The 25462-nt window shown below is 47.8% G+C and overlaps 2 protein-coding genes across 2 annotated transcripts in view; one reads left to right on the plus strand and one right to left on the minus strand.

Moving 5' to 3' along the window:
• Positions 1 to 4582, plus strand: part of SERBP1 (SERPINE1 mRNA binding protein 1) — a gene marked incomplete at its 5' end in the record, with an annotated part of 12815 nt that extends 8233 nt beyond the window's left edge. The window contains 3 exons of the mRNA XM_009871302.1: positions 1802 to 1975; positions 3204 to 3242; positions 4149 to 4582. Coding sequence (XP_009869604.1) covers positions 1802 to 1975; positions 3204 to 3242; positions 4149 to 4205 — 270 coding nt within the window. The remainder of the gene's footprint in view (positions 1 to 1801; positions 1976 to 3203; positions 3243 to 4148) is intronic.
• A 5866-nt stretch (positions 4583 to 10448) lies between these two features.
• IL12RB2 (interleukin 12 receptor, beta 2) lies at positions 10449 to 25146 on the minus strand (the record flags this gene model as incomplete). The annotated part of the gene is given in 15 exon segments (XM_009871303.1): positions 10449 to 10919; positions 11216 to 11315; positions 11940 to 12027; positions 13584 to 13721; positions 14367 to 14522; positions 14602 to 14703; positions 15721 to 15921; positions 16427 to 16646; positions 19060 to 19139; positions 21571 to 21715; positions 22188 to 22327; positions 22510 to 22685; positions 24090 to 24204; positions 24828 to 24937; positions 24939 to 25146. Coding segments are annotated over 15 exon segments (2450 nt in total), but the record flags the coding sequence as incomplete, so codon positions are not given.
• Between the last annotated feature and the right edge of the window lie 316 nt (positions 25147 to 25462).

The raw sequence follows: 25462 nt of genomic DNA on the forward strand, positions 1-25462 counted from the left end.
GTACGAATCCACTGATGCTACCTTTCACAAGAGAATTGTCACGTGCCTGCCAGTAAGTGGAAAATACAATCTCAGTACCCTGCAGTGATCAAATCAAAAGTACTAAGTAGTAAGAAAGGAATCAGAACCGTAATCAAAGGTATTGTGTACTGTTTTATGAATTGTTGGTGTGCTTCCATATGAGTAGTGCCATGTCGGGCTGAGGGGTGGAATGACTTTTCTCTGCAAACCAACTGGAAAAGAGATCTGTGAGGGGAGGGTGTCTCATTCAAATCTCTAAAATCAGGAGCGCGACAGGGACCAGTTGTTAAGTGGAATACTTCCCAGTGAAATGCTTCTGAAATAAAGCAGCACGGGGTTGCTATTTCTCCTTGTGACTGATCAAATTGCGACGTTGCAGAGGCCACATGTACAGCTGGGCTGGGCAAGAGGTATTTAGGTTGGTGGAGGAGAAGGTTCCTTATGCCTCCGTATGTTACGGAGCTTGTGACTGACTCAAAGAATCCTTGAAAGCAGCTTTCAGCGTTTTGACTGTGCTCCTCTCTGCATCCATTGGCTGCCTCGTGAAGGATCCACAAACGGTAATTAAAGGGCACGGGACTTAATTGCACAATCTGTTATTGCCTTTGAAAGCCAGCTCGTTGTGTAATTACACCACGAGTAAAGTTGGAGTTGGGAGGCTTCAGCTTGCACATGGTGCTTCTGTGGGGAAAAAAAGCGGCAAACTGTGCTAATTGCTGTGCCAGAAGTCAGGGGCTTACAGGGAAAGAAAACATTGTGTGTTGTTAATGTTTCCAAAACATGCTGGTTGGGCCTTGTAATAGGCACAGTGCTGGACTAGATAAACCCTTGGTCTGAGCCAGCGTGGTCAGTTGTAGTTCTGCGTGTCATCTGTCAGAAGTCCCAAAAGCTGACGTACCGTGTGGAAAAATGGTTTATTCGGAATTGGGGAAAAAAATTACTTCAGAACCACTTGGTTCTTTCAGGGTTTGGTGTGTAATAATTAAAAATATAGTGCTGAATGGCAGCATTTGTGGCATTAGATGGAACTCTTTGAGGTGTACCTTGCTCCTTGAGACTCGGGTTTCTCACTGAACACGGTGGGAACCCCCCAGCAGGGTGTTGGATTGTGCAGTTGGATTGTGGCAGTCACATTTTTCTTGGTGGAATCAGTGACACTCGTTCTCTGTTTTAGCTTCTTCATTCAGTTCTGTTGTGTTTGAATTTTTTGTGCCTTGTCTGCTGGTTGTTATGGCTAATGCAAACTGAAAAGAGATTCTTAGAGTCTTCCTTATTTTAAATATTTACACAGGGCAAAGCAAATGAGAAAGTGTAAAGTTCTCAGTGAGCGAAGTAAAGAGGGGTTATCAAGTGAAATGTTTAAAAATAATGAAATGAATGGATAGGACGTGAAGATTTATCGCGATAGCGAGTGCGAAGAAGCGAAATGCTGGAAAATGAGATTCTGTGCTAGCTTGGTGATAGTTTGGTCTTGGATAAGCCTAAACGTGTTCCTCTGAAGGAGCTCCAGAGCTTCCCCAAATTATCTTCGAAATGCAAAATATCTTTGCTCAAGTGGTTATTTGATTGCCTGTACGTGGTTTTGTTGTCTGCCTGAATGGTACGTCTCGATTCCAAACAATTGCTGTGCTGTTTTTTAACTCGAATCAGCCAAAGATTATCAGTTGTCGGCTCGGGAGCGTGTCTGGAGGCGAACACCTGCACTGTGGTGGTAAAGAGCGCAGCTACAGGTGAAAAGGTTTCCTTAGAGATTTTTCTTACGAAGAAACCCTCGTTTCAGGCTCACGCTGAGGACTCTGTAATGGATCATCACTTCCGCAAGCCAGCGAACGATATCACATCCCAGCTGGAGATCAACTTTGGAGACCTTGGCCGCCCCGGACGTGGTGGCCGAGGGGGCCGAGGTGGCCGGGGACGTGGCGGCAGGGCCAGCCGTGGAGGCAGAACTGACAAGGTCAGTAGCTTCCGCTTTTTTCATTTACAAAAGAGTTCAGGTTCAGTCGTTACTGGGCTTTTGGTACCGTTTTAGGGGTCTTCCTTGTTTCTGGGGGAGTTGCTCTGAAAACAAACACTGTTTTAAAACAAAGTGTCTGTTCTTGCAAGTTTACTTTAAACTACGTTACTATTAGGACAAAAAGGTGAATGTTGAGCAGCTTCTTAATAACACAGAAAAGGAAGGGTGGGGAGTAGGTCATCTTAAAAAGAAAAAATGTCCAGCTTTGTATCTAAACCCAGAAAAGCAATTTCGAGTAAGGACAGAATGTGCTGCGAGATGCTGCTGTTTGTGCCAGAGCAGAACCACGAGGACTCGAGTGGTTATTTTCAGACACAGTCAGGATGCTGTAGCTGTGTTGTGACCTGTTGGGGGTGAAAGACTGGTTTTATGGCTGCATGTTATATCTTGAACTTGAGGAATTTAGTTTTCATGGGAAAACAGGACTCTTTCTGGTTTGGGGTGTTTGAGGTTTGGGGTTTTTTTTGTTTTGCTTTTCTAATTTGCAGGTTTTTGGTTTTGTTTTTTGTTTTTTCCTTGTCTGGTCCTAAAACCCTAAGGAAATACTCATGAAAAGTACTGAATGGAGTTGGGGAGGAAATATGTAAAGTTGAAGTACTGCAGGATAGAATCAGACCCCAGCATCCCACACTGGTTTGGGTTGGAAGGGACCTCCAAGACCACCCCGTTCCAACCCCCTGCCCTGGGCAGGGACCCCTCCCACCAGAGCAGGTTGCTCCGAGCCCCATCCAGCCTCAGCCTGGTCCTTGGGCACTGCCAGGGGAGGAGAGGGGGGGGGTTCACAACTTCTCTCTAATAAAACTTGATTAAACATGGATCACTTATTTGTCATAAAGGGATCTAATTGTTACTGACTAGGACATGAGTTCAGTCTCGTGTGGCTTTCTTCATGTAGCCCAGACTTGCTCATCTTATGTCTCTTTTGGGACACTGGCTTTCTTTTTTTTTAGTTTTACTCTGGATCAGTTGAAGTCTTAGGCATATGAGTTGGAGAACTCTCCCCTGATAGCAATATAAGAAAATGTTAAAAGACTTGAAATTCAGTGGTGGCAGTGGTTGCTCCGAGGTGTTTCTCTAAGATGCTGTCTCGCTTGAAGAACGCTGTCATTAAGCAGTTTGAAACTTTTCTGCAGCTTATTACATGTTGCCTTTGTTTATTTTGTTCCAGTTGGTTAAGGAGTTTGATGTGATCCACACACCCAACCAGGTTGGTGATCTCTGCTGGCACTTGCATTACCCGTGAACAAGGCCCCTCCTGCTGGGGGGGCTGTAGCTCCTCTCCTGCAGTGGATCGACTTTTTCTTTTTGCCTTGCTTTCTACTTTCAAGAGATACTAAAGCTTGGGCTTCAAGACACTGCGGTTGCTCTTTAACTCTAGTCTGTGGGCTGGCTACCTGTGCAGAGGCTTAGTCTTGCCTATAGGTGTCGGTACAACTTTTATTGGAGTGGTTTGACTAGATCTCCTGCTAATTTAATACCCTTACAGGAAATTCTGCTATCTGGCTCTTCCTACCCTCTTTCTTCTTCGCATCCCTTGTGCAAAGGTTATTCTGAAATACTTAATTTCCGCCTTTCATTGTGGCACTGGTTTTCAGGTGTGGTACAGAGCCTTTTAAAAAATTGCTGGGACGTACTGAGGAAATGCATGGTTGGCACAAAAATTCTTTTTTATGTGACTGAGGGTAAATTAAATATGCGAAACTTAATTTGTGTCACAAACAGGCATTTTCTGTAGCACTTCAGTCTCGTGCCTCAGTAAGAGTTGATGGTTCTCTGGTAGTAGAATAGCGTGAGCCCACTTGTATGGTCTCTTTAGGAATGGAAACAGGTGTACTTGGAATAAAAGTGTTGGGGAAAAGTTGCTTATGTAGGAATTTGTCCAGCACTAGACTGCTTACTCTGCTGTACCCAGCACCTCTTTGAATATCTGTGTTTCCCTATTGAAAAGGTTCAGGTTAAAGTAGTTTTAAAAAAGGAAAGATTACCCTACCTGGGTAATTTGAGGTGGGGGGAGTCCCCAGCAAGTAACATGTAAAGAATAAAAAAAAAATTGAAGCGCTGGGGGACTTGATGCCACCAAAAATACTAATTTTCTGATGTTTCTCTCTTCCAGTCGAGTGCTTCTGCTCCTGATGTAGATGACCCAGAGGCTTTCCCAGCTCTGTCCTAAACTGGATGTCATAAGCCAACCCTGCCCTCGTCGGGCCTTCCTCTCCGAGGCTTGCATGCTTAAGGATCCTAAACAACTAAAAAATTTAAAAAAAGGAAAAAAAAAAAAGAGAAAAAAAAAAAGAGGAGACTGTCATTCATACCATTCACACCTAAAGACTGAATTTTATCTGTTTTGAAAATGAACTTCTCTCGCTACACAGAAGCAACAATATGGTAGTCAGTTTTGTATTTAGAAATGTAATGGTAGCAGGGATGTTTTCATAATTTTTTCAGAGATTATGCATTCTTCATGGATACTTTTTTGTATTGCTGCTTGAAAATATGCGTTTCCAAACTTGAAATATAGGTGTGAACAGTGTGTACCAGTTAAAAGCTTTCACTTCGTTTGTGGGTTTTTTTTGTTTGGTTATTGGTTTTGTTTTTTTTTAATTCAGGATTTTAGACATTTTCCCCAAACTGAAAACTGGGTTTTAATTATTGCACACTAATTCCATTTCCTTAGTTCCTGTTTAGCAGATTTTTATCAGCCCATGGTCTTTTGGGATATGTGAAAATTTTAATTTGGCAGACTGTTAGTGCAGTATGGAATACTAACTCCTGGAGTCCTTTAGTTGTGACACTTGGAAAACCAGACATTTTTCATCTACATTTGGTAGCTTGTTTACGCAAAATCTTTATACAAGATTGATAACCGGATACTTGAAAAAAAAAAAAGATTCAAAGCACATTGGTTTGTAGCTTGTATTGATCCAGCGATGACGCATGGATAAATTGGTTGAACCAATTTTTAAAATTAATGTATTGCACCTCTCACTCGCCCTTTTTACCTTTATCCCCCTCCTCCTCCCCTCAGCAGAATAGATGCTTTGTTGGCAAAAAAAAAAGGTTTTTAAATCACCCATGCTTTTTCTGTTGAGAGGGTCCCCTGTAGGCTGGAGTTAAGATTTCCCCTTGCTGGAGCCGGGAGGTGTTGGGGGAACGTGATCACCGTTGACCCGCGAGTCCTTCGGGACTCCGGATGGGCGGTGGAATTCGGCAGCGGCCGACGAAGAGGAATCCCTCGCGGGCTGCTTCGCCTGGCTCTGGCAGGTGGAAGGAGCTTTGACTCACACGGGGAAGGGGATGCTGCGATCCGGTGTGTGACGCAACAAAAAGATGCGAAACAAACCCCCCGCCCCGATGCTTAACTTCTCCGTCAAAGGTGGTGGTTGGGGTTTGCGCAGTGTTGGGGATCCGACTGCTGGCTGACGAATGTTTTTTTAGGGAGCGATTGTAAGAAACCGTTTCTTGCCCCCTTGTAGGTTTGTTTTGATCCCCGGGAAGGGGAACATTTTACCACTTCAGTACACAAAAGGAGTTGAGAGAATGGCTGATTAAGAGGGTTTCTTAGGGTTTTTATCTGCAGCGTTTATTAGGAGACTAGAAACAGGTTTCTCATTTAATATTTTACACTTTGGACAGCTTATAACATATTTGTAGTTTCTTAACTAGGTAGATAGAAGACAAAAGGTAACGCCCTATTTTTTTAAAAGCTGTACAGGACAGGCAAAGTATCAGAGACCTTTGAATATGAAATACCAACCTCCTTAACTCTGTGGTGTTGAGCTGGCTTGCTTTATCTGAACTGTTTTCTACAAAAGTTTTTCGTTGGGAACCACTGTTAATATCATTGGGTTAGACTTTCTAGTGCCCTCACGGAGAAAATCCCACGCCGTGAGAAGGAGGCAAGTTTTCCAGCAGTGGATGGTGAAATCTCTTGGTTTGTTTCTCCTGACTCTGAATAGATCTTAATGCAGGGGCTGTCGCAGATTCAGCACCGAACTCTTCCTCTCCCTCCGCGGCTTGGTAGACTCTGTTTCAGCACCAGAATTCAGGACACCTTGGATAATCCAATTAACCGAATGCCTTGATACACAGAAACACACTTAGGGAAAAATTTCTCTGTAACATAAACCTTCCTCCCTGCATCCAAACTGTGTATTTGCTGTTTCGGTTACCACTCGGCTTTTTTTTTTTTTTTTTGATTCCAGATGACTTCTGGGCCAGCCAGTCATTTGGGGCCCTGCTTGCTGGGCTTAGTCAGAAGCTTTTCCTTCTCCTGCTTTAGAGCTTAAAGAGTTTCCCAAATGGCACGTGTCTGTGATTTTTTATTTTTTTTTAAGACAGCTTGTGCTTAACAATTGGTCTGTCTGCTGTTCTGATAGATGTGAATTTGCCTCTTTCAGACCATCTGTGTCATGAACTAAAACTGTGAACGTATTATCTTCTTCATATTGGTGGGTATTAACTGAAATAAAGGTTTATTTTCATGCTCTTTTCCAAACGTCATGAAAACACACAGAGACGAAACCACTTGAGTTAAGAACATCTCGGCTACGTTCTGCCCCGAGAGGTCCAGTCTGCCCGTGGTGCTGGTGCCTGGGCATAAAACGGACTTTCTTTTGGCAAAGCATCTCCAGAGTAGCTTATTTATAATTAATGAGCTTGCTCTTTGACATATTCTGTCCTCTCGCTTGCTCCTTTTGCTGTCACGTCAAATCCAGAGGACTAAGCCTTTGAAAATCTGAACAGTTTGGAAAAGATGGTCGGCAGATAAATAAAGAAGTTAGGAGAGAAACTGATAGAAGCACGCGATGCGAGTTGGCTTTTGAATGTACCAATAGTGAGCTTTGAGCATGAAAGTTGATCTTAACAGGTTGGATGCCACCGATGCCGGGAGGAAACGAGACTGGTTAATAAAAGCCAGTTTTAGCTGTGTGGGGAAAGGCGCAAATCCTTCTGAAATGTCGGAAGTTGGTGGTGTTTGCAGCTCGAGGAGTCCAGGCCGCTCTTGACTGTAATGGCTCGTTTGCCCGTGGAGATCGGTTTACGTAGCCACGCCTCTTGTTTTAATAAATGCAGGACATATGCCTAAAGCTGACACCTCCAGCATGTGCTAACCTGCTTCTTTTCTAAAAAAAAATCCTTACCAGGGCCTCGTTGCTTTCGTGTCCTACCCCTGGCCTGGTCTGCCTTCGCTAGTCGCAGCCTCCCAGCTGGGCTCAAAGGATGCTTGAGCAAGAGCCAAGTGCCCTGACGCAGTGGTCGGCGAGTCAAACATTAATATTGGAAAAGAAATAGGTGAATGACAAAACAGTAGTTGTTTTTGCCCTAAAAATACCTTTCTTTGGTAAGAGGTATCTCACTTGGTTGTGTGGAAGGACTGAAGCTTGCAGGGCTCCAGGTTTTGGGTCTTTTTCCCCATACTTTGGCGATGATTACAGCTTTGAAATAAGAAAGCTTTGTTTTGCTTGCGCGTTCTTTACCGGCCAGAGCAAGGGTAAATTTGGGGTTTACTGCAGTCTTTCAATTCAGGAGTTTGAATTCGTGTGTGCCTCTGGGATTTTGACTCAATGGGATTTCCTCGCCTTGTGTGGAGGGTGAGGCTTGGGCAAAGATGCCAAAAGCAGTGGCTGCTCTGCAGGTCGCTTGTGAGCTGTTGCTAAAAGTGTCTTCCTGTCCTGCCTGGCACATCCACGTCCGAGCCGTCACTTGGCACGTGGGGCTACCGCAGTTGTGGCACTGAGGATGCAAATGTTGCAAACGACAACACAAAACTCATTTTGTGGTAGCTCCGTGAGCGGGGCTGCGTCGCAGAGCTGCTGCAAAGCCTCTGTGCGCCTGGATTTATCGGGAGCCTGCAGGTCAAGGAGTCCTGCTGGCTTCGGTGTCGGAAGTGTGGGTGGAGGCAGGGCAGCATGTGTCGCTGGTGTTGACACCGTGACGAGGCGGGCTGTGTCATGTCTGCGGGGCTGGACTAGATGATCTTTGGAGGTCCCTTCCAACCCCCAACATTCTGTAACGTTCTGTGAGTATGTGTGTGTCTCTCGAGCGAGGGGCTGTCCTCTGCCCATACTGGCACATCTGGAAATTGTTTTTCTTCAGCACCGTCAAGGCAAGCTCAGGCCGGGCAGTACGGGTAAGTGTCCTTACCCCTCGCTTACTGCTGGGAAGAGGAGGCTTTGTCGTGGCTGCAATATTGAGAAAGGTCCCTTGGCGTGCCTGGGAGCGGCTCTGGGCAGCGTGGTGCTGCAGGTGAGCCTGGGATGGGGTCCTGTAGCGAGAACCTGCATCTCGGAAGCGCTGCCCAGGAGCACACAGATCGCCAGAGCTGTTCCTGGAGTGTGGCCACTCCTTGCAGCATTTCCCTGCGGAACCTTTCCCTCCACTTTGGGAAGGCGGTTTCCTGGCCAGCAACTGTCTGCAGTCTCTTCCTCAGTTCCTTAGCCCTGAGAAGCTGCTTTCAGGAGGAACGGTGCGTGCTGTCGTGGCCCCAGCTTTGCTTTTGTTGCTGAAGACAACGAGGCCGGGTTGTTTGGGGCGTTTGGGGGTGTCTGGTGGGAGCTGGCAGCGAGTTGGATCCCTCAGGCTGAGCTGTTCTGCCTTTTACCAGGATCTATCTCCTTCCTAGCAATAGCTGTGGACTGAGGTCAACCAAACCAGTGCCGGTGGGGTTTTTTTGTTTTCGATAGACAGAAGGCTTGAGAATGGCCAGGCTGCTTGCAGCCAAAAGGAAACGTTCCGGGTGTTGTGGGAAGCGTAGAGAGAAGTCACTGAAAGCAGAACATGGGGAGAGCTGGTGCCAGGGCTTGTCTTTCACATCCCTAAAAAAACCTTAAAACTCCCGTGCGCACAGGTGTGTGTCCTGCCTGTGGCAGAGGTGGTCTCGCAGGGCCGGCTGGGGGGGCAGACCATGGGTGATGGGAGCAAGCCCAGCCTGTCTGGCACTGGCCCGGCAGGCAGCGTGTAGCACCTGTGAACTTGGGGATGCAGGAGCCTGTGAGCCTCCTGCAGAGTGAATCAGCCACATGTGGAATGAAAACGGGAAAAAGCCAGGAGAGGTCTCCCTGATGCAACAGCTGGGGTTGCTTTCAAGTATCTCCGAGTGAGGAGAGGCTGCGAGAGGTGATTTGTTTAGCCTGGAGGAGGCTGAGCGGGGATCTCATTGGTGCCTGTAGGTATGCAGAGGCTGGGAGTCAGGAGGCCACCCAGTGACAGGACACAAACTGGAAAACTGGAGGCTCAACCTAAACATGAGGAAATCCTTTACTGTGAGGGTGCTGGAGCCCTGGCACAGGCTGCCCAGAGAGGGTGTGGACTCTCCTCTGGAGAACTTCAAAACCCTCCTGGACGTGTATCTATGGGATCTACTCGAGGTGACCCTGCTCTGGCAGGGGACTAGATGATCTTCAGAGGTCCCTTCCAGCCCCAACCGTTCTATGATTCTCTGCAGGGCGGTGGGGAAGGCTACACAGCCTTGTGATGCGGGAGCATCTCTACTGCTGCCATGAGAGGAGACCTTTGCAGGGCTGTTCCCTCAGTGAGTCGGGTGGAGGTGCTCTGTGATAGTGGTATCAGGGGAGGGTTTCACCACCAGCTTGTGCCACTGCTCAGCAGGTTGTGTAGCCAGCTGCAGGTGGAAAGCAGCTGCCTGATCCTGGGTAGGAGGAGAAGACACTCCAGGTAAGTTCAGGTCTGGACTAACCTCATCTCTAGCAGCAACACTTCAGCTTTATTTTTAGATGCTTTATTCTCGGTAGCTGCAGTGTAGCGCTTGAGCTTGGCTGGAGGAAACGAGGAAACATAAGGTTTCCAACACTTTATTCATATATATACACATAGAGTAAACAAAGTCATTAAATATGTAACACATACTTCACGCCTGTAATTAGAACGCTTCAATAAACGATTTAAATTCTTCTCGCCAGTCCCTTTGACTCACTGCGTGCGTGTCCTTCATGTAGCTTCGATTTCTGGTGAGGATTCCTCCTTTCCTGAACCGAGCCCTGCAGGCGAGTTGGCCCTGGGCTGAGCCGTGTCACCTCGGTACCCACATGCGCTGCGCCACCCCTGTCCTTGGGCTGGACTGAGCCACTCATGACTGTGCGGTGGGACGGGGGCCTGAGGCAGCCCAGGCTGCACGGTGACATCTGGGTAATTAATTAACCTTTCCAAAAGCCAGGTCATGCAGCCCTGATGTTCCCAATCCTCTGATTCTACCCAAGTGTGCTGGATGGATGAGGAGCTGCTGTATGGTACAGTGAGGTTTTGACTGGCAGCACTCGAAGGGTTGGTGAGTTGGGTTTTTTAAATCACTTAGAGGTGTCACATGCAAGTTACTGGACTGGTTGGACTAAACACACTGAAGTACTTCGCTAAAGTGCAAAAAATCAGGCCAGGCAGGCTTATACTGCCCCAACGGTTACCTTGTGAAAGAGCTGCGGTTTATTTTCACCGTATCCAAAGTGAGATTCCCTTCATAGGAAAGCGCAGAGGTCACAAAAGTCGTTGGGAAGACAGAGAGGGGGTCGCACTCCAGTGCATCGCCCGTAACCGGGGGTGTGTCTGCGGCGATGACCGGGTTGGCGATGTACTCACTGACACTCTGCATCTGCTCTGTCGCCTCCAGCACCATCCTCTTGTAGAGGTCGGGAAGCTCCTGCTCGTAACCCTCCTCATCTGCCTCGCTGGGCAGAGCCCGGTGCTCCGGCTCCTCCTGCCCCGAGCTGCTCTCCAGCCACTCGCTGCTTCCCCTCCCGACACCCAAGGGGACCTTGTCCAGCGGGACTAGGGGCTCGGTCTTCACGAAAGCTTCCTCTACTTGGGTTGTTTCGGGCTCTTCGAAGCTGCTGGCGCTGGGCAGGAACAGGCTGGAGGGCAAGATCAGCTCTGCCTGTGGAGGGACACACGCCCCAGCGCGAATCGGTTATGCAGTCGCTCTCCTGTGACCTCCCACCCCTGGAACACGAGCATCCCTCCACGCAGCACCTAATGCTGCTGAAATGAGATCTTTCTCTGTTGTTCTTGCTTTTATTTTGCCCAATCCATCCTACAGGCTAACGTGGGATGAGAGAAGAGCTTGCTCGCTGGATTTCCTGCATGAAGGGATTACTGACTCACATAGCTCTAATTGCTTTTTCTTCCGAAGGTGATTGGATTAGAAGAAAAAAAAAAAAAAGTACAATTTACCTTCATAGACATGTAGTTCTTAGCCCAGGTGGCATTAGCTGGGTCTGGAATGGCTTTGCTCTGCCACTGCGGCATGAAGACGGAGAGGAATGAGCAGAATCTGCAGATTGAATAAGTGCAATTAAACCCCTGAGCGCCGATTGCTGCAGCACCCACTTGGGACGCGCTGTTTGTGCCTGAGAGTTCGGTGTAATCCTGAACCTGCCTTAGCAGGGTCCTGCAGAGAGCCCGGCTGTGCAGCTCGTGAGCGGAGGTAAGTGCTGCCCAGGTCCTCCTCCTGCCAGACATTTCCCCGTGATGGCTTTTACAGCAGCCAGATACAGCCGTGCACCCTGGTCCTGCAAAATCTGTCTGGGGACACCCATGTGTTGCTCTAAAGTTTGTAACCTCAGGGTTTAACTTAGTTGAGAGGTGTCCCTGCCCATGACAAGGAAGTCGGGTTAGGTGATCTCTAAGGTGCCTTCCAGCCTAGGCCAGTCTATGATTCTATGATTTTCGAGGATCGTGCCTCTCCAGTTTTCTTTTGGCAGAAGCAGATCTTAAGCTCTAGGTAAATTCATTATATAAGTGAATTGTATTTGAAGTTCGGTGGTTGTTCATGCTATCACTCTGAAAACTCTGTTCAGAGCAAGCCTCGCTGTTCCCTGAGGTGTCCCGGAAGGATGTGACCACCCCTTCTAACAGTTCTGTGTTTTATTGGCGCATAACAGATGGATCCACTCACGCTTTTCTTGCTGGAGGCACGGAGCAAACGCAGACCGAGACGATGAAAAAGCTGCAGATGAGCACAACGGTCACCCAGTCCCCAGCACCTGCAACACAGAACACCCGTTGTCCACCTTGATTCCAAAAATAAGGAATCTAAACATGCTAGTTCAAGCCGGGCAGCAGCCGTGGCCTCGTGTTTGCGCTCATAAAACATACCCATGTCTTTTTGGTTCAACATCAGGGATGGGGTTGGACTGTTGGGGACACCAGTGCTCTGTAACACAGCCACATCTGAACCGAACGCCGCTGGCGGACGTGGCCGTGGGGTGGTGCGTGCAGCAGAGAGGTGTGAACTGAGAAAAACTCAGTGTGTCAGTAATCAGGTGGCAGTGACAGAGCTGTTCCTCAGCGAACACCTCTTGGTGGCTTTACTGTGCTTGTACCAGATGCTTATAAATGGGATTTTTGCAGAGTTTTATACCAGAGAAAAATGTTTGTCTGGCTTGCTTTAGTTTCCTTTCTGGATTTCTCCTGTAGCTCCTGGGAGAAAGCTGCCTCCAGAGCAGCCGTGTTCCCACGCTGCAGAGATGGGATTTAGGGGCTTGAAGTTGTTGTCGTGGCACATCACTGGGAGCAAACGCAGCAAAAGCTGCTTCCTGGTGATACTTAAGCACAGTTTTTATAACCTCCCTTCTTGGCCTTTAGTGATCATTTGTCTTGATTTGGGCTCTCACACCAAACTTGATTAAAATGAGTGGTTCCAGGAGAACCCACAAAGATGCTCAGGGGGCTTGGAGCACCCTGGGGCTGGTAGGAGGTGTCCCTGCCCCTGGCCAGGGTTTGGGATGAGATGGTCTTCTGGGATTCATTCTATCCAAACAATTTGTCCTGCAGGAGAGAAACCCCAACTGCTGCCGTTAGCTGGAGTCAGAAATCTGGAGGAGAAGGTCTTGCTTTTGCATCCCCTGGGAAACCCAGGAACTGGGACCCCACGAGCTGGATGTGTGCGCTACAGGAGCCCAGGGATGCCGTGCTACTCAAGAAAACTCTGATGTGACAGATGCTTTCGTGACCACAGATCCTCAGAGAGCCACCATCACATGGGAGGTGTGGAGGTCACTAGGACTTTCTGCGCAGACACCTGTGCCAGAGCTTGAAGCACACGGATACCTGGACTGGCAAACCCTTCCCTCTCCAATAAACCATCCCACCACCCTTGTGCTATGAAATCATAGCACCGCTGGAAGCTTGAAGACAGAGATGCTACATCTTAAAACCAGCCAAAACTAGAAACGTTCACTAATTCAAGAACCACGAGAGACCTTCGCTAGTTAGGAGCAGGAAAAGCATTCCCAGTCTGTGGAAATGTGGGGAAATGGCCTTAAATCGTGCCAGGGGAGGTTCAGGTTAGATATTAGGAAGAATTTCTGTACTGAAAGGGTTGTCAGCCATTGGCACAGGCTGCCCAGGGAGGGGGGTTGAGTCACAACCCTGGAGGGGTTTAAGTGATGGTTGGGTGTTGTGCTGAGGGACAGCGGTTAGTCGTGTTGATAGGGCTGGGATGATCTTGGAAGTCTCTTCCAGCCAAAACTATTCTATGATTCTATGAAAACCAGGGCCCAAGGGCTCCTGGTTGCCCATCCTTGCAGAGGCTCCTTACTTGGCAAGCGGAAGAGCTGGTCGTTGCCACGAGGTCCCTCGCCGGCGGCCGTCAGAGCCGTCATCCACAGGAGGTAGAGTTCGCCGGGCTGCAGGTCAGGGACGTGCCACCAGCGCTGGGCTGTCACACCAGGGACGGCTGGAGGGAAAATGGGGACAATAGGGGTGACCTCTGCCACTGGACAGACTGGAGAGCCTGGGTTGTATCTCCTGTCCTTCCAACCGGTAAGTTCACGGCTCCATCTAAAATGAGGTTTGTGTGGTGAAACTGTGAAACAGCCACTAAGAGCTGCCATGTGGCTTCTGAATCAGGTTAAGGAGAAAAAAAAAAATCCATTTACTGGGTGGACGTCTGGGAGTTACGGAGCGGGAGAGGGCTGGGGTGGGAGAAACCCGTGGGTGTGGCAACGTGGCGGGTGCTGCTGCCGAGCGGGTCTCACAGGCAGAGCATGTATGTGGGGCGCAGGACTTTCAGAAAGTCTGAGTTATTTTACCCTGCCAAATCTTGCAAGGGTTTGTATTGACTATGACTTAAGAAAATGATATTTTATTTTTTTAAAAAAACAAAACCAGGGAGAAATCTGATAGTTCCACACGCAACTCCAAATGATCTAACCCACAGCTGGAAGTTTCGGGTCCGTGGTCCTGGCGATGGGCAGCTCTAGCAGAGGGAGCTGATGGGACCTCCTGGCAAACTTGTGACTCTCCAGAACTTTCTGAAGGCATCTCCCTCCCTTCCACCCACGGCGTGGGCACATCACGTCTGTCTTCTGCAGACACCTACCGTAGACGGTTGGGGTTGCCTGCTCGTCCTTTTTCTGCAGGTAAATGTTGTACCCGGTGATGCAGCCCCTTTGCTGGTGGGCAGGGATGGCTTCCCACGACACCAAGATACCGTTGGCCTTCGGCGTCACGTTCATCTGAGGTCCGGCTGCCGGTGCTGCGAAATGACTCCATTTTTTAGAGCTGAATTTAAAGCTAGCTTAAAGATAACCAGGAAGAGTATGCCGCGAGTTTACCTTTTGCCCTTGAGTATCCCCAAAACGATGCTGCTTGGCCAGCTCTGTCCTGATAGAGCGCAAACACGCTGATCCGATAGCACGTGTCGTCGTTTATGCGCTCTAAAGAAAGAAATTAAAAGCAGCCGGTAACCCATGAAAGGGTTTACAGTCATGGCGGAAGCGTTTATATCAACTGCTTAAAGCTGAGATGAATCTTCTGATGGTTAATGCATCTTCCATAAAAAAGGAAAAAAACTTCTTCCCTGTTAGGGGGCTGGGTAGCTCAGTCAGTTGAGGTAACAATGCTAAGGTCATGGGTTCGATTCCTGTTCGGTCCCCACGTGTTGCCTGATCTAGTCGAGAGGTGGTGTCCCTGGCGACAGGGAGGCTGGATTAAAATGATCTCTAAGGTCCCTTCCAGCCTAGGCCATTCTATGATTTCTGTTCTGGGAAAGACCAACGAGGACAGCGCTCGCCATCACAACTTCATGGCTACCCCGTAGTACAGGTTGGTATTAACCAACAATTAGCAGAAAAGACGTAGGGTTTGTTTTAAGCCTTTGAACTCTTGTACCTCTGGCTGGCTTGTTGTGTTTGAGAGGGACTGGGGTTTTTAGAGACATTTTATGTATTGGCAGGGAACCTACAGGGAGGGACTTTTGACAAGAGTGTCCAGCGACAGGACAAGGGGAGATGGATTTAAATTGAAGGAGAATGGGTTTAGGCTGGATCTTGGGAAGAAATTCTTCAGCCCGAGGGTGGCCAGACTCTGGACTAGGTTGCCCAGAGAGGCTGGGGCTGCCCCCCCCCTGGGGATGTTCAAGGCCAGGTTGGATGAACCTGGAGCAACCTGGGCTGGGTAAGGGCGTCCCTGCCCACGGCATTAGATCATCTCTGAGGTCCCTTCCAACCTAAGACATTCTGTGATTCTATGGTCATAGAGTCATCTGAAAGCAAGTGCAGAGCTGAGCCCGGAGCAGCCACAGATTTTATTTTTTCCCTCCTATGCAGAAAGCTTTAAATGCTTATGCAGAATCGCTTATTTGCAGTCATTTCTTACCCTGAATTAGGAAAAAATTAGATTCTGACTCGTTCCTTTCGAAATACTCTTTCACATCCCCCCTCAAGGTGAGATACCTGCTATCACAGTGGACAGGTTGGATGCCGGCAGCTTCACCCAGCCTGGAGGGAGATCCTGGGGTGCGTTCCCCTCCCCGTCTGCCCACGCCACCACGTATCCGCTGATGGAGGCGACTGAGCTGACGGGTGGTCTCCAGCTGACGAAGATGCTGCTGTTCCCCATGGCTACGGCAGAGACATTCTGAGGAGGAGGGAGGTCTTATGGGGGAGAAAGAGTGACCAGAAAAAAGACATTTTTACGATGCTGCAACAAGACAAGTGCAGAGAGAGATTTGTCTCTTTGAATAAGTCTTCGGAGACTGTGAGTCTCCAGGGTGCCCAGTTACCGGCACAGGGGCTGGCTGGGTTCAGGGAATGCTCATTAATTGGTTCAAGGAACACTCATTAATGTTGCTGCCCAGGTAAAACAGAGTGCAGCTTTGCAGGAGATAAAGCTTGTGTGGTCTCCTCTCACTGTTACGTTCCCTTCACTCCTACCACCTCTCTCATGCCAGAAAATCCCTTTTTTTTTCCTTTTTGGGGTTAGTTTTCTGCAGTGCCATGAAACTGCACCCCCTGACCCTGTCAAAAACCCGATCTGAAGACCCCTGACGACTCCTGGAGGTGGACCTTGAGCAGCCCAAGGAGGTGGGACCCCAGCATGTCCGTGCTGTGCAGGACAAAAGAGAGCACTGGTGCTATTCCCAGTGGTCCAGACCCTTACCCTGGGTGCCCAGCTCAGTCATGATGGATGCAGGAGGGGACCTGCCCCTGGAGTTTTCAGCGGTGACCGTCACCTTGTAGCCCCTCCTCGGCAGGACTCTGGTGTAGCTGGTTTGGGTGCTGAGGTGCGTTTCTGCCACTGGCCGGCTCTGTGGTCCCAGGGCTTCGAAGGTGACTGCGTACCGCAGGATTCTTCCTCTCGCCTCCTGCTCGCTCAGAGCCTGTGAGGAGCACGCGGGGATCAGTCTCCATTTCTTCACAGAAGCAAAGCCGGGAGCTGAGGGCATCACACCGGGGCGTCCCGGCACGCAGCCCACGTCCCTCTGACCCGGATGCTCAAGCTGCCCCATTTAAGTGAGGAACTTACAAAGGGAATTTCTCCTCTTCTTTTCTGCTCCAGAAGAGGTTACTCGCAGCGACGGTGTTACTCACATACCTGCTGATGCCCTTTTTTACTTTATCCTCTGATCCTTTATACTGACTAATTTTTACTTTATCCTCCTCCAAAAGCTGGAGGACGCAAGCGGTACCGTCAAGATTTCTAGCTGTGCTTGTCACAAAAAAAAAAAAAAAGAGGATTACCTGCACAGCTGGATTTGTAAAAACAAGCAAATTTTTAATGTGGGGGAAAATCCCAATTTTTGTTTGAAGCCGTGGTAAAGAATTATTTAAATTAAACCGCTTAGAAGACACAGCTCTGGTTTTTCCACCCCAGGTGTCTGCAGTCGTACCATCAGTTTCACCGCTTCCTGCAGTGAGTTCTTTTCGTTTGGCTTTTTTTTTTTTTTATTATAATACAACAAGAAAAGGAAGAGGGGAAAAAAACCCACACCAACAAACCACTTTTAAAAATAGGAGAATGTTTGTAGCGTTACGATTGCTCAGGACAAACGTAGCCGCTTGGCTGAAACGCAGCTTGGCCATCTTTTCTTTGGCATTGACGTGAAAATAGCTGAGCACGTGTTGATGGGATGTTGCCCTGAGGCTGAGTTTTGCTTTGCAGCTGTCGTGAAAAACTATAAAAGCAACATTTTATGAATGATGCCGTGGGAAGTCAGCTTCGATACGGAAAGTGCCACCAGCTCGCTGCTGCACGGCTTGAGGTTAAAGGTCTTAAAGTTCAAGATCTTAAAGTTAAATGCCCTAAAACTAAAAAGCGCTAGAGTCACCAAATCACATGAGAATTTCTGCTTTCGCTTGCAGCATTGGTGTGAGGAGACGACAGAGCATTAACTGGAAGGTTAACTAGAGATTGCAAATGGGAAGTGAAAAGTATTTGTGCCTTATGAAAAATGATCTTGCTGGCTTTGTAAAAAAATGCTCCACAGGCCAAAAATTCCTCTTGAACCTGGCTTTAAGTGCTGGTCCTGATAATAGTGTCACACTGGAGGGATTCAGCTCCCAGCATCAGTAAGAGGGCTTGGTTTTACTGGGAATGCTGGTGCAGCAGACCCAGCCTAAGACTTTTCCCATGTGCTGGAGGGCAATGTACACCAGTGTGGGATTTATTCATTTTTTTTCAATCTGCATCCTTTTTGAAATTTCCCTTGCAGGTCCCAGCTCACAGAAGACTTGGCTGACCCAAAGGACCCGCTTGTCTGTTGTCAGACCTGCAGCTTTATGATGAGCCAACCCTTCTGCATTTTTTACGATGAGGATGGTTGAAGCCCTGGCACAGGTTGCCCAGGGAGGCGGTAGAAGCCCCATTGCTGGAAATGTTCAAGGTCAGGTGGGACAGGTCTCTGAGCAACCTGATCTAGTTGCAGATGTCCCTACTCGCTGCCAGGGGTTGAACTAGATGAGCTTGAAAGGTCCTTTCCAACCCAAACTGTTCTGCTTCACATCTGTAAAGAAAACTAATTTCTAGCTGCTGCTTCCAAGAGCCTTGGCCAACTGTCCATCCACACACCGGTGAGGTTGTGAGGAGCCTTTCAGTTGCCCAGATGACATCTATCTCTTGAGATGACCAAACTCTAAAACATTCAAAGGGCCATGATAATAGATTACCTCCTCTGCTTCCCCCATTCTTTATTGCTCTGTTCTTCATCTAAGACAGAGCAGCCCTGCAAGACAGAGCAGAAATGCCCCTGAAGGAAGCTCATACACAAAAGCAGACACAAAAGGTGTGTGCCCAAGGAGAACGTGGGGCACAGCATCCTCCTGGCCTCCCAGAACCCCTGTCCTCGCCAAACGTGGCAGCCATGGCGAAGAGCAATGAGGCGGAGGCCGAGGAGAGGGAGATATTCATCAGAAACAAATGCGGAAGTCGGTGAGGTTGTTGTCTGTTAGATCTGTCATCAGGGATGGGAGTTCTCTTGTGGAAAGGGACAAGGAACATTTGTCTTGGGAAGGTGTTAACCGAGCTGTGCCACCTCCACCTCATGGGTGTGACATGCTGGGAACGTGCTCTGCTTCCAGCACGACGGAAATTTTGGACAGCTGTAAAAGGGGACTTGTAGGTAGAGAAGAGCTGATGAACGTCCTGGGGAGCAGAGCTGGGCTGTGTCCCTGTCCCTGGGCACGGGTACAAGCGCTCTCCTTGGGTTCGGTCCTTTCCCACGAATGCATAAAGTGGAGTTCCCCCTCTAACCCTGCTGATCTTTGCTGCCTCTGCTCAGGTTTCACATAACGTACCTTCCAAAAAAGAGAAATGTTCTGTCTTTGGCTATCCACGTCCTGCTGCCGGTACCAGACATCCAGGATCCCGGTCGGCACTGGCATGGAAGAAAAAGGTGAGCAACATCAGCAGCTGCACACTGAAGCAAATAAACAAGAGTAGGCAAAGGAGGTAAAAATGAGGAGACGATTAGTATTTAAGATTTGAAATGTCCCCAAAATGATGCAATCTCTATTCGCAGTTGGAGGTGATGGTGCTCACGGAGAGGACAAGCCACAAACCCGAGACAGGACTCTGCTCTGCTGCTGACTTGATCCTGCACCAGGTAATGAGAATGCACACAAAGGAAGCCTAGGCACTAAACCCACAGTCTTAGCGCTCGTCTTGGCATCAAAACTGAGACTAATTAAGGTCCTTGGAGGTTGGATACATTGGTCCTAATAGAACAGCAACCTGAGGTGATGGGGTTGTAGGATCTGTGGGATTTCTCTGACTGCCTCCAGGAAATAAGTCTGGATAGGACCTGGTCAGAGACAGTTTAAACCCTTTCCCTTTCCACAATTCTCTTGATGGTCACAGATCAACTGGAAACCTCTGATATTTTGAATAAACCTGAAAAATGCACAAAAGCAAACTTCTGGCTTCAAGAATGGGTGAACAACGTGCTCCAACGGAGGCCCTTGGAGCCCCTGTGACAAAAGGTACCAGAGCCTGGTTCCTCAAGGGCTGTGATCAAAAAGAAAGCCTTCAAATTCAAACAATAATTGTTGTTAATAACCTAAGCAGCAGGCAGCTGCTGTACAACCCCAGCCAGAACGGGGCTGCCTGCTCTTTGCTGTATTCGAAGACAGAAAAAATCCTCTGGGCCAGCAATGTTAAGAGCTGTATGTCCTGTATTAACTGCAAGGAGTGACTGGAATAGAAACAAGAAGCAGGGCTCGCAGAAGAGCTAAAACCAGAGCACACGCGCTGTGATTGAGGGAGGAAGGGGCAAGCTGAAAGCAGGAGAAAATAGAATGTGGGACTGTATCTGTTGGACTCCAGCCTGGATTTTAAGGTTCGTTTCACATGTGAACCACATGAATTAGCTGGGGGAAAAAGCAAAACGTATGCTTGCTTATGAACAGAGAGAGAAAAAAAAATATCTCATTGAAAAACTGTGCTCCAGAATTTGCAAACTCCTGGGTGGAACTTCAGCTCCTTCAAAGAAATTCAGCCATGATGTACCCAGAGCTTCTCGTCTGCAACCTCCCCTTGCTGTCACCTCGCTGGAGGACAGAAACTGCTCCTCAATTAGCTCAAGAGATTCTCGTTTTGCTGCAGGGGCTGGGTGCGAGGTGACGCCCACAACTGCCGTCGCGAGCTAGGCTACGTTGAGAAGGTTGAGAAAACTGTTGAGAGGAAGGTGGGGGAGGGAAGGAAAAGTTCTCACCTTTTTGCATCAATCAATGCTGCTTACGGAAACTGATGCCCGGCCGTGGTGAACAGCCTGAGCAATACCTGCACGAGCCTGAAGAGCTTACGGCAATTCCCAAAAAGGAGTACCGAAAGGCAAGAGGAAGATGAAAGGAGGGGATGCCAAAGGAGCCGACGCATCTTTGATGAAGCACGAGCTTCTGAGAAGCTTTCTTCTCTCATTTGAGCTGGAAGTTTTGCAGCGTGTGAGGCTGGGCAGCTCAGGGTGAAGGCGGGCGGGTCGGAGCATGTGGCCAGCGTGAGCCTTGGCAGAAACAGGTAGAATTGCCCTCGGGCTGGGGCTGAGAGTCCCTGAAGCCTGCTGAGCCCTGCTGTGATGCAGGAAAGCCCTTTGCTCACTGAATTCGTTTGGACTTGATGACCTTAAAGGTCTTTTCCAACCTAGGATTCTGTAAATGCCTGGTGGGATGTCTCTGCTGGGCTGAAGGTCTGTGGTGACTCCGTGAAGGGCTTACCTAGGGAGGCTCCGAGGGAAATAATATCTCTACTTGAGAAAAGAGGACTTGGCAGAACTAAAGTCTTAAAACCTGCCGGTGTGGGGAGAGGTAAGAGAGCCCAGGCAGTTTCTCAGCCAATTCACTCAAATTGTCAGCAAATCATTGGGTGAGCTCAAGGACCTGCAGTGTGCCGCCCAGGCGGGGGTTGTTGCAGGAACTCACTAAAACGCTTAGATATGCACGAATGCAGAATATTTTTCTTTCCCCAGCTAAGCTACACAACCTGCCTGCCTTTTCCAGATGCAGCAGGCCACTACAGCTCGAGGAAAAATTCCCCCAACCTTCACCAACATCAAAGGAAAATACCCTTCGGATCTTCTCTGCAAACTCCTGAAATTCCTGTTTTGCAAGAAACTTCCTTTCTTTTTTCTTTTCTCTTTTTTTTTTGTTCATTGGAAAAACAATTTTCTTACAGCAGTGAGTTCCCTGTTGGCTCTGGCTCTACAGAGAGCTCTGCAAACCGACCAGCATGACCCCAGCCGCGTTTTCCCTTTGTTAGCTCAAGCTTCCGCTGGTAGGCGAAGGCTTAGAGGAGGAGATGCCGTCTTGCCTTACCTGCTTCTGGAGTCCGTGTCCGATACGTGCGCCAGTTACTCCATAGTCCTCTCTCAGGATGGATTTTACAGCTGACCTCAAATTCATAGTCTGTGTAAGGCTCCAGACCGTAAAGATGGAATTTTTCACTCTTCAATCTTTCCACCTTTAATGAAGATAAAGGACATTTAACGTTAAACTCAGGAGGAAACTCAGGTTGAAGACAGGGACAGGCTGAACTGCTAACGCCCAAAGGAAGCCCAGCCCGCACAAATATGTCTTAAAAAGAAGGGGGAGAACCCTGATCTTGAGGCAGCTTTGATAACTCAAAGAATGATGTGATGGATCACTGGGCTTGCAGCACTTCACCTGAAAAATCCCTCATTTAACTGTGCGAAGATGACGAATTTTCTGTTTGTATCCTTACTCAACTTCAAGCTATACGTTTCTTTTACGACTGAAAATAAAAGCAAAGATTTCCAATTGAATGTGCAAGCATTTGGAAGTCGCATAGCTGTCGGCTCCAATGAGCAGGTGTGTCCATATCCCAACAAAAGTTGGGTCAGACATAGAGTCGTGGGCTGGTTTGGGTTGGAAGCACCCAGGATCATAATTTCCTTTATTCAGAGGAGGATTACCATGCTCCAAGCGCTGCTGGTGAGGGGCCGATACCTCAGCCTGCAGTGCTGCGCTTTGGTCGCGCCGTGCCGAGAAAGGATGCAGCTGGTCGCAGAAGAATTTTCAAATTCCACTCGAAAGTCGGGAGGATGCGGCTTCACTGGCGGCAGAAATGGAAAAAGCAAAGAGGGCTCAGGTGTGCAGCTCGGGACGAGGAGGGGGGTTTACACTGGATGGATGCTTTGTTTCTGAGAGGTTTAAAGAGGAAAGTGCTCCGAGTACTTTCGTGTCTTTCTAAAGGGCTGGGACGAACTGCAAGGCAACACATGAGTAAGCACTTACCTATGTCTAGTAACGTGAACACGAACGGCTGTGAAAAAGCACTTCCCAGCTCGTTGGAGGCGGCAGCCACAAGGGTGTAAGTAGAGTCAAAATTCAATTTGCCCAGAGCCAGCGAAACAACCTTCTTATTCCCACCTTCTTCTGAAATGCAGAAGTCATCTGTCCCATTCGACAGGCTGGAGTAGAAGGAAAATGCTTGGTTAATGCTCTCCTAGTCACCAAGGAAACTGAACTCCAGCTGCGTTGGGGCATGGCTTTCACTCCCTCCCTCCCTGAAAAACGGAATCCCCATCCCTGGAGGGATTTAAAAGCCGGGGAGATGTGGTGCTCAGAGACATGGGTCAGGGGTGGGTCTGGCAGTGCTGGGTCAACGGTTGGACTCAATGATCTTAAAGGTATTTCCCAACCTAAATGGTTCTATGATCCTACTCCTCTAGCTCTATTGGTAGTAAAGGTGGTAAATTGGTTTTTACAGGCAAAGGAAATACTTCTGGATTTCTGCTGAGCTGCAGGTGTGTGAGTACGTTCCTTTAAACAGTTGAGCGGTGACCTGATATTGGTTACCTGCTCTTGCTCTGTGATTGAGCAGAGGTGTTGGTACATGGAATTTGAAGGCATGATGGATTCCGGGGTTTTTCTACATAAGTTGGTAATTCAAAATGCCATTTATCTGCACCCTAGCGGTCAGATTGCGTGACTCCAGAGACAACTTTTAATTCTCAGCCTGCCATTCAACCCATTGCCTTGGGTAACTCATTTAACTTCTCTGTGTCTTTTCTTCCACCTGAATCAGTGATGTTTGTATCACGTTGCTTCAAGCTGACTTTTTGTATTTGGTAATACATTTAGCAACTTCCTAGCAAGTACTTCTCTATCTCTACATTACAACGCTTGCAGGACTCGTTATCCACATTTTTCTACCCTTCTGCACATTACCTGTATAATCTCCTTCCCCTTAAAGAGCAGCAGCAGCTTTCTACAAGCTACTGAGAAAGTTGCTGCTACTTGACAAACAGAAGCAGGTCAAGAAGAAGAAGGTGAAGAAGAAGACAACAAAGAATTGTAGTAAGAAGGTGAATAAGAAGATGAAGGAGGTGAATAATAATAATTAGAAGAAGGTGGATAATAAGAATAAGAAGGTGAAGAAGAGCAAGATAAAGAAGGTGGATAATATAAGAAGATGAAGAAGAACAAGATGAAGAAAGTGGATAATATAAGAAGAACAAGATGAAGAAGATGGATAATAATAAGAAGAAGGTGAAGAACAAGATGAAGAGGCTGAATAAGGTGAAGAAGCACAAGCCTCAAACAGCAAGGAGATAGTCAACGTGCAGCACCTTGGAAACACATAGAGACTAGCTCAGCAAAGGGCAAAATTAATTCATTCTACCCAGATGTTTGCTTGAAAAGAGGTTTTTTAATAAGGTCTCCTGATGCACCTTGATGGGCTCCAGAGCCTTTGCTCCTTTGCCCTGTGTCATAAGGGTAAATCTTCAAGGAATGGTGTATAAAAATGATTTTTAAAATGTTCTAAAATATGATTATAGGCATTAAAGAACCCATGCCCCTGTGTTACTTACTGTATCACATAGGTGGTGTGGATGTACGTGAGCCTTCCTCTCTCCCAGGTGCAGACGGGATGTCCGTCCATCCCATGCTGGACACACGACACATTTCGTGGCTCCTCTGGAGGGTCTTAAAAGAGATATTCTCATCAGTTTCTTCCTTAGAGATGTCAATAGGAGACATCTTAAGAAGCTATGGCTTTTGGGGTTTTGTTGTTTGTTTTTTTTCAAGAGACAAAATATTGGGGCTAATATTTTTTATGTGTGAAAACAGCTGAGTCTGTGCAGCTTGTTGAGACCTCGGACGCTTGACCAAAGCCCAGTGCCTTTGCAAGATGAATACAAGTGCTGAACAGCTCTCCAAACTAGGCACCAAAAGATTTGCTTGAAGTAATCAACTATTTTTCTTATTTAAAATAAAAAAAGAAAGCAGCAGATGACTGCTGCAGCAACATCAACTCATCAGGCTAAAAGAAAATCTGGATTTTCCTTAGAATTTTTCTTGCAAGTCCCCTGTGTCTTGGAGAAACTGATGGGTGTCAGGGGTAGACCAGGAGAGTACATTTGCTCTGAGCAGGCAGTTTTATCTGGCATCTCTCAATTTACTAAAAATGGAGTTGCCTGGTCACAGCCAGGAATATTTGAAATAAAAAGAACCGCAGAAGGACAGCACCTTCTCTGGAAAAGGCTTCTGGTTTCTAACGGGCGTCCCAGGAAGCATTTAAGAATGAGGAATAATTTAATTCTCCTTACTTCCAGATTCTATATCGATTCCACAGATGAGTTTCTTCTTGTCTTCACAAACCAGTTTGCACGAAAACATGTGCTTGCCGTATGTCCTGACTAGAAACTCGGCGCTTGCAATAATTGCTAATTAGTTCCAAGCTGTTAACAAACAGAGCCGTCCTGCACTGCTTGGGGTAACGCGGGGCCGTCAGCTGGCAGGAGAGGGTGACACGGGTTCCCAGCTGCACGTGAGAAGCTGCATTTGCTGTGATGTTCCCTTTGTCACAGATTTCGGCAGCGCCTTGGGGAGGTCTGCGGACGGGCACCTTGCCTTGGCTGCAGCCTTCTGCAACGGGAAAACGAGGCTTTAATGTGAATATGTTGCTGATCCTGTACGGATATATCCTTTATCCTTTATGGATATATCACTTATCCTGTATGGATATATCATTTAACCTGCATGGATATATCATTTAACCTGTGATTCTGTGATATATCACTTATCCTATATGGATATATCATTTAACCTGTATGGATATATCCTTTATCCTTTATGGATATATCATTTAACCTGTATGGATACATCACTTATCCTATATGGATATATCATTTAATCTGCATGGATATATCATTTAACCTGTGATTCTGTGGTATATCATTCA

The sequence above is a fragment of the Apaloderma vittatum genome, unplaced genomic scaffold (genome assembly GCF_000703405.1).
Source record: "Apaloderma vittatum isolate BGI_N311 unplaced genomic scaffold, ASM70340v1 scaffold10546, whole genome shotgun sequence".
In the NCBI taxonomy this organism is placed as follows: domain Eukaryota; kingdom Metazoa; phylum Chordata; class Aves; order Trogoniformes; family Trogonidae; genus Apaloderma; species Apaloderma vittatum.